General features: G+C 47.1%; 1 protein-coding gene across 5 annotated transcripts in view; it reads left to right on the plus strand.

Moving 5' to 3' along the window:
- TBC1D22A (TBC1 domain family member 22A) overlaps positions 1–17742 on the plus strand; it is a 323227-nt gene that overhangs the window by 13523 nt on the left and 291962 nt on the right. For 4 of the 5 annotated variants that reach the window (XM_036865801.1, XM_036865804.1, XM_036865802.1 and 1 more), the window contains exons 2-3: positions 15363–15419; positions 16458–16798. In XM_036865801.1, the coding sequence (XP_036721696.1) occupies positions 15363–15419; positions 16458–16798 (398 nt within the window). Of the gene's footprint in view, positions 1–15362; positions 15420–16453; positions 16799–17742 lie in introns of all 5 variants that reach the window. The other variant, XM_036865803.1, reaches the window with a different exon arrangement.

The raw sequence follows: 17742 nt of genomic DNA on the forward strand, positions 1-17742 counted from the left end.
CGTGGGAGACACTTCTAGTTGGGGGCCGCTTCGGGGCACATTGTGGGCGTCTCTCTGCCTGTTCCTTCCTGACCCGTCCTGTGCTGTCCTTTGTCTGGACCCAACCCTCTCACCGAGCTGGGAGCCTCTGTTACATCGCAGTGTTGGAAGCTGTGACGCCTTGTTAGTTCTCAGTCATTCTTCTTCCATCTGAGTCCTTCCCGGCTGCTCAGGCATGTGGTCATCAGGATATGTACAAATTGGGCCCAGAGGACACCGCTCATGGTCCCTGCCATTGCCTACTGGTAACAAATTAGTCTTTCTTAAGTTTCATTTTCTTAGTTTGGAGGATGATAAAAATGTCCGTCCTTTCCACATGAAGTATACTGAAATGTTCTGTGACGGTAGCAGTGCAGACTGTTATTTGGGGCGGGAGGGGTGGACTTGGACCTGTTTAAACGTTTATCGAGTGATGTTGGTCATCTGGGCGATGGGTGCTGAAGGTGTGCTTTTGCACCCTGAGCCTTACCCCCATGCGCACCTGCTCCCTGGCACCTGGGCCGGGAGGGACTGGTCTGGTCCTTCCCCATCCTCGCTTGTCCCTAGCTCACCCTCCCTCCCTCCCTCCTTCCTTCCTTCCTTCCTTCCTTCCTTCCTTCCTTCCTTCCTTCCTTCCTTCCTTCCTTCCTTCCTTCCTTCCTTCCTTCCTTCCTTTTAACACCTTTGTAGAGATATCATTTACGTAACATACATTTCATCCACTTAAAGTGTACAATTCAGTGTTTTTAGTATATTCACCCAGTTGTACCACCGTCACCACAGAGAGAGGCCCAGAACTCATACGCAATGATTCCCCATTCCCTCTTCCAGCCCCTGGCAACTGCTAACATACCTTTCGTTTCTATAGATTTGCCTATTCTGGATGGTTCATGTAAATTGAATTATATGTGTGGTCCTTTGTGACTAGCTTCTTTGACTGTGACGTTTTCAAGGGTCATCCATGTTGGAGCATCTCTTTTTATGACCTAATAATGAATATTCCATTGTATGGATAGGCACATTTGATTTATCCATTCATCAGTTGATGGACATTTGGACTGTTTACACATTTTGGCTGTTATGAATAATACAGTGCAAGTTTTTTGGGTAGACATGTTTCCATTTCTCTTGGGTGTGTACCTAGGAGTGGAATCGCAGGGTCATGTGGTCAATGTTGGACCTTTTGAAGACCTGCCAGGCTGTTTTCCAGAGCGGCTGTACCCATTTTCACTCCCATCCACAGCGTGTGAGGGTTTCAGTTTCTCTGCATCCTCGCCAACACATATCATCTTTAAATTTTTGCCCCCCTCCTGGCTGTGAAGTGGTACCTAATTGTGATTTTTTTTTTTTTTTTAAAGTTTTTGGTCGCGGCTTGCGGCATGCAGGATCTTAGTTCTTGACCAGGGATCAAACCCCTGCCCCCTGCAGTGGAAGTGCAGAGTCTTAACCGCTGGACTGCCAGGGAAGTCCCTCTAATTGTGATTTTGATTTGCGTTTCTGTGGTGGCTAATGACGGTGAGCCTTCTTTTTGAAAGATTTCTGTGCACAGTGTAGGAAGCATGGGGTCGGGGCAGACTTAGAGAAATGTGTCTTGCAGGAGCGCTCCAGGCACTGCATTCCCTGACCCTCTGAATGGCTGTGCCTGCAAACACCTCCCCTCTCAGAGCCAGAGCCATCTGTTTAAAACCCTAGAACACATTTCAGACTTTCAAGAAGGCACACAGGTGAATACAGGGCACGTAGACCACATCCACAGTTGATGCTGTCGTGTTCCTTTCCTGGGCCCAGCTGTTTAGTCTCACTTCCCCTGACCGTCACGGTTCTGAATTTTGTGGTTACCCTGCACGCAGTAGGATTTTTGACCACCCATGTATGTACCCAAAAATGATATATTGTCTCATTTTTGCATTTAAAAAACTTCCTGTAAGTGGTGTCATACTGTGTGTACTCAGCGTTTCACTATTATGTTAATGAACTTTCCCCATCTTGAATCTGGTGGCTGAAGTTCCTTCATGTTTGCTGTGGTTGGTATGCCATTATATGCGTCCGTTCTAGTTTGTTTATTCATTATTCAGTTGATAATGGACATCTAGATTTTTCTTAACATTTTTTCTCTTTGTGGTATTATGAACATCGCTGAACCTGTCTCCCTGTGTACTTGTGTAACTGTTTTTCCAGGGTGTGTAGCTGGCAGTGGAACTATGTCACGTGGATCTGCTTTTTGGAAGGAATCATTAGGGTTCAGTGAATTACTGTAGTGTTTTAAAGCAGTACAATTTATAAAAACGTTTATTGGTTAATATATTTTTTAAGGAAAGATTTCATTATTTGAAAGGAGGTATGTGTATTAGTTGCCATTTATTCTTTAAAAAGGGCTTTAGTTGAAGCCTGTTTTTCTCTTTCCCTATGCAAAACCGAATAAAAATGTAATTTTAATAAGATAAAATGAGGTTCCTTTTAGTCTGAGCTTGAACTTTGTTGGAACATTTTCTGCTCAGTAAACACAAGTGGTTTGCCCATGAAGAATTAATGAGTTTCCTGCTGTCCTGGGAGGGAAAGGCCTGCAGTATGTGATAATGTTGCAGACTTTTGTGAAAATGACATGCAAATAGTGGGCTGTAGACCAGACTGCCTGCCGGTTTTGAGCCATATTGAATACATTTGCGCATAATGGAAGATTGCAAGTGTTCAAGGAAAGATAGATTGATAGTATTGGTAAATACTGTCTGTAGGTCACTGCAGTATTCACACTGCTGTTATATGGTTATCTCATTTCATACACATTCTTATTTCCATTTCCGGGATGAGGAAGGTAAAGCTTGGAACAATTACTTGGTTAACGCTCTTATCAGCTTTAAGCCTTGGGACTTGAACCCAGGCCTTTGGATTCTTAAAACTGGAAACTTTCTACCAAGGTCAGGGAGGCATCCATGGAAATTTCAGGAAAGGAACCACGACAGATGGGTGGTGCTTGACCTAGGCAGGCTGATACTTTTTTTTTTTGGCCAAAAAAAAAGAAAAAAGAAAAGAAAGCTCCTGGGTGTCACTGGGCAGTCTTGAAGGCTGCGGCCTGAGTCCCTCACGTGTCTAGCAGTTGGGCGCAGGCTGTCACCTGGGACCCCCGCCAGCGCTGTTAGTTGTGGTGCCTACACATACGCGCCCTCCATGTGGCTGGTGTGGGCTTCCTCACAGCATGGTGGCCAGGAGAACCAAGTGGAAGCTGTATTGCCTTTTAAAAACGTTTCATCTTTACTGAGATTCACATATCATAATTCACCTATTTTAATTCACATACGCCACCATTCACTCATTTAAAGTGTAAAATTCAATGATATTATATTGTATTCAAAAAGTTGTATAACTCTCACCACAGTCAATTTTAGAACGTGTTTATCATCTCAAAAAGAAACCCTGTACTCATTAGCGGTCACCCCGGCTTCCCACCCCCCACCCCAGGAAACTGCTAATCTTCTTTCTGTCTCTATAGTATGATTTGTCCATTATAGACATTTCATATAAATGGAGTCGTATAATAATGTGGGGATTTTTTGGTGACTGGCTTCCTGTACTCAGCATAATGTTTTCAAGGTTCTTCATGTTGTAGCATGTATCAGCATTTCATTTTATAGCTGAGTAGTATTCCATTTTATGGGTATACCACATTTTGTTTACCTATCCATCTAGGGTGCAGCTTTTTTCTTTGCATGTGGTTATCTAGTTGTCCCAGCACCATTTGTTGAAAGACAGTTCTTTCTCCAGTGAAGGGTCTTGGCACCATTAAAAAAAAAAATCAATTGACTGTAAATGTGAGGAGTCTGGACTCTCAGTTCTATTCCGTTGATCTCTATGTTTATCCTTATGCCAGTACCATACTGACTTGATTACCGAATCTTTTAGTAAGTTTTGAAATCTGGAGGAGTGAGTCCTCCAACTTTGTTCTTTTTCAAGAGTGTTTTAACCTGGTCATTCTGGGTCTCTTGAGCTTCCACGTGAATTTCAGGGTCATCTTATCGATTTCTACGCAGAAGCTGCCTGGTATTTTGATAGGGATTGCATTGAGTCTGTAGTGAATTTAGAGAGTGCTGTAGTCTTAACAATATTACGTCTTCTAATACAAACATGGGTATTTTTCCATTGATTTAGGTTTTCTTTCAATTCTTTCAATAGTAGTTTTTAGTTTTCAGAGTATAAGTTTTATACATCTTTTGTTAATCTATTCCTAAACATATCATTCTTTTTGATGTTATTAAAAGTGGAGTTGTTTTTTTAATTTCATTTTTGGATTGTTCATTGCGAATGGATAGAAATACAATTAATATTTGTATGTTCGTCTTGTATGTTGAGGCCTTGCTGAATTTTTTAGTTTCACTACTTTTTTAGTGAATTCTTTAGTATTTTCTGTATATAAGATTATATCATCTAGTTAATTTTACTTCTTCGTTTCTAATCTGGATGGCTTTTATTCTCATTCTTGCCTAATTGCCCTAAGACCTGCAGTACAATATTGAACAAAAGTGGTGAGAATGGACATCCTTGTCTTGTTCCTGATCTTAGGGGGAAAACATTCTGTCATTCACCTTAGGTATGATGTTAGATATGGGTTTTTTGTAGATGTCTTTTATCAGGATGAGGACATTTCCTTCTATTACTAGTTTGTTGAGCATCTTTATCATGAAGGGGTGTTGAGTTTTGTCAGGTGCTTTTTCTGTGACTATTGAAATCATTGTGTGGTTTTGTCCTTTTTCCTGTTGGCATTTTCAGGTTTTAAGCCAGCCTTGCATTCCTTGGATAAATCCTACTTGGTCGTGATGTATAATCCTTTTTTAATGTTGTTGGATTTGGTTTGCTAGTATTTTGTTGAGGAGTTTTGTGTGTATACTTATAGGAGATACCGGTCTGTAGTTTTTTTTTTTTTTTGGCCGCGCAGCTTGCAGGATCCTAGTTCCCTGACCAGGGATTGAACCCAGGGCCACGGCAGTGAAAGCGCTGAATCTTAACTACTGGACCACCAGGGAATTCCCTGTAGTTTTCTTTTGTGATGTTCTTGTCTGCTTTTGGTATCAGGGTAATTCTGGCCTCAGAATGAGTTGGGAAGTGGGTGGGCTCCTGCTTTTCTCCCCTTTACCAGAGCAGCTCTGCTTCTGCCTGTGCTGTGTTTCTCTGTAAAAATTCTTTTGAAAAGTTGGTTTACTGCTAAAACACCACCCCCCTTCACACACAAAATGAAACCTCACAGGACAACAAAACTGGAGCTGCATGTGTTAACACTGACACACAAAAAAACCATCTTGAGAGAAAATAAAGCTGCAAAAAGGTATATAAAGATGTGTATATTATAAAATAATATTAACTTAATCTTTACAAACATGCAGAATAATATCATAGGTTGCCTAGAGATGCACAAGTCTGCAGTAAAGGTATAAACACTTGTGTGAGAATTTTAAATGTCAGATTCAGGTTGGTAGTTACCTCATAGGACAGTAGAATTGGGGAGGGTTTCAAATCTATTGTATGACAAAATGATAGGGTTTTTGTTTTTGTTTTTCCGGCCGTGCAGCGAGGCTTGCAGGGGCTTAGTTCCCAGACCAGGGATCGAACCTGGCCCCCACAGCAAAAGCACCAAGCCCTAACCACGGACCGCCAGGGAAGCCCCCAAATGATAGGGTTTTGGATGGAGCTAAAGTGACACTGTGGTGTTTGTGTGGGTATTTATGTTCTAGGTGCTTTTAAGTTGGCCTTGCAACCTGCTAGCTGGGTGTGACCTTGGGCAGGCCACTTAAGCTTTCTGTCCCTCAGTTTCTCATAGCCCTATCTGCCTGCTGGGTCGTGAGGATAAGAGGAACGAACACACTGAGTTTGGAACGAAGCTAAATCTGTTCACCACGGCTGTTATGCTCTATGTTTTATTGTCTGCCGTATCTCATGCTGAAGAGCAAACAGGAATCTGGAGCAGATTCGGAGGCTGTTGGGAAAGGCTGAAGCTGAACGGTTGGCACACAGTGGGGTGGGCATGGTGTTGTCCCTCCCCCTTCCTGTGTGTTTCTTGCCTTTGGGAGAAGCTCCTCCTCCAGGGCCCCTCCGGGCCCGACGTGACCGCCCCGTGGGCCTTGCCCACCGCAGAGGTGTCCTCACGGGGCAAGTGGAGGGTCACTGCCTTGCTTTCGGATCACAACAAAGACAGGCCTCTTCAGAGCCCCTCCCCTCCTCTGTGGAGTGAGGGCTGGACTGGGGTCTTCAGGCCCCTCTGTACTCTGGTGTCCCAGGACCTCGAGGGGAGGTCTGACCTGGCACTTGCCGTCTCCTCACTCTGGTGACAGGCCACCAGCTGTGGCTTTCATTTCCCAACCATTTCACCCTCTCCCGTGCCTTCAGGGTCTTACTGTGTTGTTCTCTTTGCTTGGAATGTTCTGTCTACCTCACTCTTCCTATTCATTTCATAGGTCTCAGTTTAAGGGATTTTTCCTCAAGGAACCTTCCTTGTTCCGTAAGACTGGGTTTAGGTACCCTTGTGGCATGTTATTGTAGGAATTCTCATGGAGCGTTATAATGCCCGTTCGGTTTTTGCTATTATAAGTAGACTGCAAGGTCCTTAAGAGTTTGGACTATAATGTGCTCATCTGTGCCTGCCCAGCACCCATCATAACGCCCATCACAAAGTGGCATTGTCAAATGTTTGTTAAATTTTGCTGAGAAGTTTTAGGATGTAAAAAAGAACATTTTACCTGATTTAAATATTGTGCTGCAGGCACAGGAATGGAAAACTGAATAGAAACGGCATAGGAAACTGAAAAAATGACCTATATATAGTAATTTAATGTATTATTAAAGATGATATCCTCAAACCAGTGGGGGAAAGGGTAGGTTGTTTAATAAATTGGAATAATAGGTTACTTTTTAAAGAAGTTTCCTACTAAGTAGTATATAGCAAAATAAAATAAATTTTAGGCGATTGAAAACACGGGTAAAAAATGAAACCACAGAAATATGAAACAAGCTCATATTTATGCAGTCTTAGGTGTTATGGACTTAGGTGTTATGTTTGTGTGCCCCCCCCAATTCATATTTTGAGATCCTAACCCCCAATGTGATGGTGTTAGGAAGTGGGGCCTGTGGGAGGTGATTATGTCATGAGGGTGGAGCCCTCATGAATGAGATTAGTGTCCTTATAAGAGAGACCCCAGAGGGCTCTCTCACCCATTCTGCCATGTGAGGATATAGGGAGAGGATGTCTGTCTGCACACCAGGAAGGGAGTTCTCCCCAGACACTAAATGTGCAGATGCCTTGATCTTGGACTTCCCAGCCTGCATGACCATGAGACTTTGTTTATAAGCCGCTCAGTGCATGGTATTTTTTATTATAGCACCCTGAATGGACTAGGGCAGTAGGGGTGGGCTTTTCCAAGTATAGTCCTCAAAGCAGAACCCTCCGTAAAGGATAAAAGTGTGATGACTTAACATAAACCTTTAAGCCTCCCACATACCAGGAAAACAGATTTGCTACCTGTATTCGTTTTCCATTGCTGCCGAAACAAATTACCACAAACCTCCTGGCTAATAACAACACACATTTATTATCTTACTGTTCTGGAGGTCAGAAGTCTGCACACAGGTCTCACTGGGCTAAAACCAAGGTGTTGGCAGGGCTTTCTGGAGCCTCTAGGGGAGAAACCATCTCCTTACCTCTCCAGCTTCTCAAGGCTGCCTTGACTATGGCCCCCTTTCTGCATCTTCAAAGCCAGCCGTGCAGCCTCGCTCTGAGCCTTCCTCCATGGTCACGAGCCACCCCCCGACCACAGCCGGGGAGGTTTTCCACTTAAGGACTTGTGATTAGATTGAACCCACCTGAATAACGCAGGATGCTCTCCCAAGGTGTGTGCCCTTAGTCACATCTAAAAAGCCCCCTCTGCTGTGTTGTTACCGAGTCTAAGCTGGTACTGCTCGCCGCACAACAGGCCAGTTATCGAGAGAAAAGTTGTTGGGACAGGGAGTAGCGACTTTATTCAGAAAGCCAGCAGACCAAGAGGATGGTGGGCTCGTGCCCCAAAGACCCATCTTGCCTGAGTTAGAATTCAGGCTCCTTTTATACGAAAAGGGGAGGGAGAGTAAAGCCAAACCCTTCCTGGTTCCCATCAGCCCCCAGAGGGGATGTGTTCATTTCTTCCTGCCTGCAGTCATTCACAGGTGGGCCTGGTCAGGAGGTTTCCTGTGAGCTAAACAAAGGTGTTTTAGCTTAATGCTCATGACCTGGGAGGCAGGGTTCCCAGAGATGGGCCACTATGTATGATTTAAGCTTATAGGCAACATCCCTTTAGTGATGAACTTGTGATAGGATACAAAAAGGTTCTTCCGTATTACTAGTCCCCCGTCAGCATCCATTCAGCGGTCCTGTGGGAAAAGGAATGAAGACCATTCTGCTGAACGGAGGTGATGAATACTCCTTAGAATCTTCAGTTAGTCCTTTTTATCTACAACTGTTTGAGCCCGACGAAACCTCTTAGCACTTTGTTGTCTAATTCGTAACTGAACTTGGGGTTTTGGTTCCAGTTCCCAATACATATACTAAATTCCGGTGCTATTTATTTGGACGCAATTAAACAAATTGGTTGCCTCTTCTCCAATGGGCAATGGAGATGGAATTCCCGTCTACTTCGGTTGGATGGCCAGGCCTGTTGGAGGTAAACTCATGAATAAATAGCGCCCGAAGTTTTAATGGGATTGGCCACCGCTAGGTCTTTAGCATTTATAGATTCTCCTGCCTGGGCACACACCTGCACTGGCCTGCCATGCAGTATTCTAAAGGGGCTTAATTTAAGCCCGCTTCTTGGAGCCACCGATCCGTAGCAGCGCAACTGGCAAGGCCTTATCCCAAGTTCAGTGTCTCTTGACATGTTTTAGCGACGTTCCTTTTTAATGTATGATTCATTTTCTTGGTTTTTCCTGTTGATTGTGGTCTCCAGGATGAATGTTGTTTTAATGCCGTCATCCAAATCGGGATAATTTCCCTACGGAGGGCTTTAACCACGTCAGAGATTTTCTGTCCAGGTGGCATATGTTTCCACCCATCCCTGAAAGAGCGTCCACACAAACACTAGCAGGTGTCTGAAATTTCTTGCAGTTCAAGGCATTTGAGGAAAGTCTGTATTTCAGTCCTCGGTGGGGCAGGTTCCTCTGTGTTGAGTCTCCATCTGGGGAGGTCTGACAGCAGGCTCTGGGTTATTTTTAAAGACCTTGGGGGAAAGAGCTCTGTCTCCTTTTCTGGGATTTTCATGAGTTCCATCTGTAGGCTTAAAGCGTGTTCTGGGGGTCTTCCCTGGCGGTCCCGTGGTTAGGACTGCGCTTCCACTGCCGCGGGCCCGGATTCGATCCCTTGTTGGAGAACTAAGATCCCACGAGCTACGTGCTGCGGCAAAAAAAAAAAAAGCGTGTGTTCTGGACTCTGATGTCAACGCGTTTTGGTGAAAAACTTCAGGGTGAGGTCTGTCAGAAAGACAGTCAGCTCATTTCCCACTGTTGGTTTTACCTGGGGCTCCTGTGGGGAATTAGGCGCCTCAAGTCCAAGGGAGCCCCTGGGCCTCTTCCGAGCGTTCCTGTCTTTCTACCGTGCGAGAGGCTCTTGCTCTGACTGTTCTGTTTTCGCCAAGGGCAGTCTGTTTGCCAGTGTTCCTCCTCCTCACAGCACGCTGTTCTTTCCCCAGTGAGGGCTCACCCCTCCTTCCGGGAATCCAGCGCCACTGCCAAAAAAGTGACGTGTCGTCTTGCGTCTTCTTTCTTCTGTCGTTGTTCCCTGTTGAACACTTTAAAAGCAACATCTACCAATCGAGAAGGGTTCATTCCAAATTCACCATCTCATTTCTGCAACTTTCTCCTGATACCTGAAGCGCTTTGCTCCAAAAGGTCAGATTTACCATTCTAATATTTTCAGGGACCTCGGGATCTGCATTAGTGTGACGTCTGTAGGCCTGATAAATCCTCTCCAAAAATTCAGAGAGGTCTTCATTTGTTTTGCTGAATTTCTTGAATATTGTTCAAACTCTTTAACGTTGGTTTCCCTTTTCAAAGCCCTGCCAAAATGGGGCCTTCCTCCCTCACTGGGGGTCCCCATTTGGCTCAGCTGTGGGTGCTGCCAGGCGGGCTTCAGGTGCAGAGGACCCTCCCTGTAACGAGGGTTGCCATCTTTCCAGTTAGAGAAGTTTGAGAAACCCAGCCAGCTGGTCATTTGCATTTAGTCCCCCTATGAGATAATGGCATAAGGGAAATAGCCATGATGTCCCACAGTGGCTCCTGGCCCAAATTGGGTGCCCTGTCGGGTCTTAGATGGCGATACCAGACCTAGTCCCTGTGACCCAGAAGCTAACACAGGCTTTTCTAATTGATCCCTAGAAGGAGGGGAGGTCCTGAGCCCCAGTGTCGGGAACGGGAGGTAGTGGACGGGGTGGATATATTGGCAGAACCGCCAGAGTGGCTGGGACGCCAGCTCAGCCAGAGGAGTGAAGGTTTGAAGCAATGTGTGCCCATTCTCATTCCCTTCCTTATTTTCCCTGATAACAGTACCAGTGCTTGCACATAAAGGATTTCATCTTTCTTCCCTGCTTTTTTCCACAAAATAGCTATAGAGTCGTTCAAAAGCCACTTAAAACCATAGATAGCAGTTGATCATCTAACCATTAAAAGGTTGCCTTTTTGCTTTGGCATCAACCAGCTGGGATTACAATGCAGTTGAACAAAAACTTGATTACTGCTGTGGCAAACAATTTAAGATAATTTCTATAATTATGACTGATGTCTTTACCAGGATATACCAGAATTTTAGGAGTTCCATATAATTTCTAGAATATAACATTTACCCATGTGATACGATCTAAGAAGTTTTATCATCACTCATTTGACAGTGCCTCTCCTGCAGTTCAACACACCACATAAGCCCAATGAGTTTAATATTCCTCTCTCTGAGATGGAGGGAAAACAAGTAATTTGAGGTGTTCCAGGGACCCTCCGGAAAATCCAAAAGTTAGCCAGAGGTCAAATGAACCCCACTTAGAACTTGATCTTTGGGAAGTTTGTCAAAAATATCAAAACATTTTTAACCAGTGATAATAAAAGATCTCAATGGCAAATACAGATCACTTAAACTCACATTCTTTTACCAAAAGCAGTTCAATATTTTAAGAAAACTTTGTCCTCTTAGAGAACCAAATTCAGGTCTTGTACCACTTTACCTCTGAGATTTTAATTAAGTTCAATCTTATCTTAGAACTTGTTTAGTTTTGAGTTATGGAAATCTGGAGAGGCTATTCCAGACAGACATTCCCAGAACATTATTCCTGCAGTTTACCCAAAACTCTCTACTTCATTTACCTCTATTTTACTTACTTAAAAGCTTCGTCACACTGTTATTTTTCTTGCTGACAAACTTTGTAATAGGGATAAGGTCTTATTTGATTTCTAGTAAACCCAGGTACAGTGAAAGTATTCTACTTAGTGGTGATGACTCTAAAGTCATATCTGTATCAAACCAACAAGCTTAAGCTAACCTTAACACCAGATGTTAATACTGAGTATTTCCTAGATCACGTGAACCTGAAACTCATTCTGGCCAGTTTCTTTTATATTTGAGTATTTATAAGCACTTAATTTCCTTTAAGCCAATTAAGTAGAGCTCTCTTACAGATTAATTTTGGCAATGCCACACATCTATAAATCATGTGCAAACACAAACAAACACAGGGACCTCATAGTTCCCATTCCAAAATTCTAGCCGTGAATCAGGTACAACAATGTAAAACCCATCAGTTATAAAAGAGGTTGGATTCAAATTGGGTTTCTGGCAAATGGGACAAATCAAGGTCACCTGTATACTATAGCTAAACCCTTTTTACTAGTATTTATGGAAAAGACACTTATATTTGTTTGTAGCTTTTGGTGATTTTAGGAACCAAGTGGAACCTTTCTCTTTTTCCTCGAATGTCCCACTCTTGGACAAGGACAGGTTTTTTTTCCTGTTCCTTTCCTCCATTTAATATCAGTAAAAGTTTTAAGCATCACAAAACTGATTTGGCTGTTAGTGGAGAAACAGTACCAAACAAAATGAAACAAAAAAACCTAAAGAACAAACAAAATCCTAAATAAACCCTCAAGTTTGGTCTTGGGGTTTTACATATACCAAGGACACAGGAGACCATCAGGAGACCATAAACGGCATGTTAACACAGCAAGAGTAGCAGTACAGGGTGCACAGGGTCCCAAGATAACCCTTTCTAAACCCCCTGTGGAGATCCTAACAGGTACTGTGGCCACACGTTGTTACAATATCGTCTTCCACTCACCCATGCTTCAGAGCTGTAATCAGATCCCTTATCCAAAATGCACCTCAGAGGACTTTCTTTAGGGATAATTGAAACATTCCCCCCTTTTCAAGACAAAACACAAAGGGCACACACAAATACTAGCATCCAAAGAAACCAACGAACCGGTTCACAAATCGGGTAGGAGTCCAACAACTCTTTCCACTCTCCGACAGGGTACTCCACTCAAATACAAAACAAATTGGCTTATTCCAGTGAAAAAGCCCCAAACGGAGAGGAAATAAAGTTTCCGGCTGTGCACACCGGAGCGACTTAACCCTACTGTATGGAGCCCGTCGGCTCCCAAAATGTCGATTCCTTGATCCAACTGCCAAGCGCTGGGGTAGCCGGTGTCATTTCAGGGAGCTTTGGAGGGCAGATCCTCAGAATAGGTGGTCCTGGCAGCTTCTAGGGCCTTACCCGGAAGTTCCCCGACTGGGGCGGCTGGCCACGAGAGCAGCAAGGCTCCTAGATGGCTTCCCAAAATTTGTTACCGAGTTCCAGCTCGTACTCCTCACTGTGTGACAGGCCAATAATCGAGAGGCGAGTTGTTGGGACAGGGAATAACGACTTTATTCAGAAAGCCAGCAGACCAAGAAGATGGTGGGCTCGTGCCCCAAAGAACCATCTTGCCTGAGTTAGAATTCAGGCTCCTTTTATACAGAAAGGGGAGGGGGTAAAGTCAAACATTTCCTGGTTCCCATCAGCCCCCAGAGAGGATGTGTTCATTTCTTCCTGCCTGCAGTCATTCACAGGTGGGCCTGGGCAGGTTTCCTGTGAGCTAAACAAAGGTATTTTAGCTTAACGCTCATGACCTGGGAGGCAGGGTTCCCAGAGATGGGCCACTATGTATAATTTAAGCTTATAGGCAACAGCCCTTTAGTGATGAATTTGTGATAGAATATAAAAAGGTTCTTCCCTGTGACAGTGTGAGGTGACACGTTCACAGGTGCTGGGATTGGTAGGTGACGTTTTTTGGGGCCCTTATTCTGCCCACCTCACTGCCTCAGTGACAAAGGAATCCTCTGTTTACAGAGAGGTTTTTACAAATCAGTGAGAAAAGGGTGAACAGCCCCTTAGAAAAATGGACAAAGGGTCCGAACAGGCAGTTTACAAAAAGAAGCAGCACAGATGAGCAAAATATGTTTCAAGATCGCTCAGCCTCCCCAATAATCGAGAAGGTGCACAAGCAGCATTGAGACCCCTTTTCTCCCATCAAATAGCAATGATTCATGCTCCCTACTGTGGGCCCTTGAATAACATGGGTTTGAACCGCGTGGGTCCACTTACAAGCGGGTGTTTTTCAGGAGTAAATACTGCAGCCCTGCACCATCTGGGTGGGCTGAAGCTGTGCGCACAGAACTGCAGGTAGGAGGAGCCGTGGACACGGAGGGCCGACTGGAAGCAACGCTCGGATTTTCAACTGTGCGGCGGGTCGGTGCCCACACACTGCGTTGTTCAGGGGCAGCCGTTTATAGCTACGGTCCATATGGGCATCCTTTGTGTCCCAGGCCTGCCTTCTCTGGGATTTCATCCTCTAGAAGTTATATTTGTGTGAAAGTATTGTCCCCAGAGAAGTTTATTGCTGCTTTTATAATCACACACAATTTTAAACAAGTTAAATATCTCACGGTCAACACTGGTTAAACAAATTACCGTGTAACCATATGGTGGGACAGTGTGAAATTAGAGGGGAGGTTGTCCAGGGAGGTGGTACTCATATTATTAAGATTTGTAAAAAACTTACAAAACTTGAAAATAATTATAGATTTATGGGAGTTGCAGAGAAAGGTATGGGGAAATCCCACGTGCCCTCAGTATTATGTTTTTAAATGTGCATAAGCTGCGTATATTTTTCGTGTGTATCACATAATATATATAAAGTAAATAAATGGATTTAAGTAAATTGAAGAACAGTAATATGGGGAAATAGTTGTGATACATTACTAAGTAAACAAGGTAGGATTTCATTCTGTTTTAAAAAGCTAAGAAGACTTCATCTATATACTGAACACCTGAGTGTCTGTGTCTGTCTTTACACACACGCACCCTGCGAGGCTCTGCGTCAGTGTCACAGTGGCTGTCTGTTCCACGTGGACCGCGTCACTTAGGACTGTGAGTGCCTGTGGCGTCAACAAACAGGGGCTTGTTCATTTCATGCCATGAAGTCCGAGGTCCAAGGTCGGGCTGGCAGCTCTCAAACCTGCTGGAGACCCGCGCTCTCCCCATCTCCGCCGCCACCCCCCACCCCACTGCCCTTCTTCCAGGGAGGCTTTAGTTTTAACTCGTGTTTATTTCTCTCGGGGGCAGGATGGCTGAGGCACCTCTTGGCCTCATGTGTGTGTTCCGGGCCAGAAGAAGGGGAAAGCTAAGGGCCAGGGGTGTGCCAGCTAAGCGTTTCTCCTTTGTCTCTTTCTGACCACTGGCCCCGGGTCCCGCGGCCGCCCCTGGCAGGGGGCGAGAGGAGGAAGGGGCGTGGGTGAGGTCGCTCCGCTGACCAGCGTGCTGGCGGGTTACTCTGTTTCCGTCTCTTTTCCAGATCTACTCTGATGAACACAGACTTCATAGTGAAACCATGAAGTCTTTTAACAAAATTATATTTCTCTTCTCTTTGTAATTCTGTATTCCATCTTTAGACAGAATGGTACCAGAGGAGAACTTCCTGACGGGCGTTTCATGGTCAGTCTTTTAGTCTGAGGGCAGAGGCTGCGGGAAGCCTCACCAACTCCCCTAGTTGATGCCCGAGGCTCTGTGGTGACACCCTTGGGGCCGTGGGTCCCTCAGTGAGGCCTGTTTGCAGGGAGGCTGAATGCCCTGCTTGTGTGCGGGGCGTGGGCTTGCACGGCACCATTCATTCCTTCCAGACGCGCCCTCGTGACCCTGCGGTGGCCAGAGTTGCTCCCTCGGGCGTGGGTTCAAGGAGCTGGTCTTCTTCCTGAGTCAGTGGGGGGCTCCTGGGAAAGCCGAGGAGAAGCTAATTTGTTTTCCTTTCTTTCTGAATAGCATCCAGCATGTGTATGGCGCCCAGCACCCCCCATTTGATCCACTGTTACATGGCACGTAAGTGACGCCTCCAATCTCGCAAGGCTATTCTCATCTCAGGCCAGGTTTTGGGGGGCTGTGGTGACCCCCCCGCCAGCTCCTTGGAATTCCCGAGGGGGAGGAAAGTGGCCTTTCACTCAGCCAACACGCATCAAGCAGTTGCTTTGTGTGAGGCGCTGCTGGCCTTGCATAGCCCATCCTCGGAGGAGGGCAGATGTGGAAGCCATGGCCCAAGGCGGGCAGCCTGTGCGGGGTCGTGGGCTGCCTGTGGGCCAGGGCGGGGCTGGCAATTCTTTGTGAGCTTAGATCGGGAGACAGGCTTCTTAGAACACACCAAAAGCAACAACAGCAAAAGGATAAATTGGACGTCATCAAAATTAAAACCTTTTGTGCTTCAAAGGACACACCATCAAAAAAGTAGAAAACCCGCAAGAGAAATGTTTTGCAGACCATGTAGCTGATAAGGGTTAATTGACTTCCCCTGCTCTCTGCCCACCGCCCGCAGCTTGCTTGCGTGTCTGGGCTCCTCCAGCAGGGGCGGATGTGGGGCAGGGCTGGCCCTGGAGGACTACACGTGTCGGATAAGCTCCCGACACTCGGTGGGGCCAGTGTTGTGTGTCGTCATGCTGTGGGCATCCTTGAAACTGTCCCGCGTCCAGGTCCACCTGCCAAGGGCCTGTGTCCCGCGAACAGTCTCTCCTGACCCACACCGCCAGCTGCTGCCTTAGGGGGTCTGCGGAGGTGTCGGGGTGAGAGGGTGTTTGTGGGTCAGCGGGGCAGGGCTGTGCACTATCGCTGGGCGGTGCTGTGTGTCCTCATACATTGGTCTGTGGGGCGAACACGCAGCGTGACTCTCCCAGAAAACCTCTCCTCCTTCCCTGTCACTGCATCCTGTGAGCTTTGTCTCATTCTGGATGTCTCTGCATCGTGTTTGCTTTTTCACTTCACTCTCGGCTCGCTTGTGTACCTTTTCACCCGGGGTCTCCTCTCTGACCGGTCGTGGGTGACCACGCTCAGCCCCCCGAGGCGCAAGTAAAAGCTGCCTTTGCTTTGCAGCTTGCTCAAGGCCACACCCAAGGTGCCGACCACGCCGGTGAAGGCCAAGCGAGTCAGCACCTTCCAGGAGTTTGAGAGCAACACCAGCGACGCCTGGGATGCCGGCGAGGATGACGACGAGCTCCTGGCCATGGCGGCCGAGAGCCTGAACACCGCGGTCGTCATGGAGACGGCCAACCGCGTCCTGCGCAACCACAGCCAGCGGCAGGGCTGCCACAAGCCGCCGGGGGCTCTGGGGCCCGAGCAGAAGCCAAAGCCTTCGGTGGAGCCTCCTTCGGTCCCGAGTGGTGACCTCCGGCTGGTGAAGTCTGTCAGCGAGAGCCGCGCGTCCTGTCCCGCAGGTGGGAGGCGAGGGCTGCAGAGCTGGGGCCCATCTCCAGAAAGCGGGGCTGGAGGCCGCTCACCGGGGTGGGGAGGGCCCCATCCTCCCGCGCAGCAAGGGTCCCCGCCCTGCGGCTCCTAGACCCGAGCAGCAGCGGGACTCGTGGGCAGCAGAGGCAGCGCACTTTCTCTGGTCCTCCTGGCTGAGTGCGTCTCCCCTGCAGATGGAGTGGCCGGCCGGGAGCTTTCGTGGGCTGCTTGGGGGACCCCGCCCTTGTCAGGATGCCCTGGCTGCTGCCGGGGGTGTTTCCAGGCCAGGGGCCGGGCCAGCTGCACGTTCCGGGGCTGGACCTCCCTCGGCGGCTTCTGGCGATTCCCTCCAGGACACAGACGCGTGGGCTCAGGGCTTGTAGGGGTGGGTGTCTGCTCTTTGGAATTGCCAGCTTTGAATTATAAACTCCGCCAGGGCAAGCTCACGTCTGCCTCTTGTATCCACGTGCCTGGCACTGCCTTCGTCACTTTTGCTCTTTTTGGGTTGGAGGGGCTGAGATAGAAAACAACACAGTTGTTTAACGAGCATCTGTGATGGGTGAGACATTGTCCTCTGGGCTCAGGCTGCCCCAGGGGACAAGCTGAATGGAAGTCCTTGCCACGTGGAGTGTCCCTTCTGGCGAGGGGGACAGACAGCAGCCTATACACGAGGTGTGAGGAGGCCCGAGGGCTCGAAGGTGGCAGGGGCCAGGGGTCAGAACGGAGGTGGGGAGCGGTCCCCAGAGCAGGGTGGGGCCTGGGCTGTGGTCCTAAATCGGGCAGTCAGGGCACCCTCCCCGGGGAGGCGGCAGTGTTAAGGAGGTGAGGGGGTGATTGTGGGGGTCTGGGGGCAGGGGGGCAGCGGTGTGGCCGCACACCCTCTAATCCCTCTCTCCAGGGTCTCCTGGGGGTTAGTGTGCTCGCCCCTTGCTTA

The sequence above is a fragment of the Balaenoptera musculus genome, chromosome 10 (assembly GCF_009873245.2).
Source record: "Balaenoptera musculus isolate JJ_BM4_2016_0621 chromosome 10, mBalMus1.pri.v3, whole genome shotgun sequence".
NCBI classification, from domain to species: domain Eukaryota; kingdom Metazoa; phylum Chordata; class Mammalia; order Artiodactyla; family Balaenopteridae; genus Balaenoptera; species Balaenoptera musculus.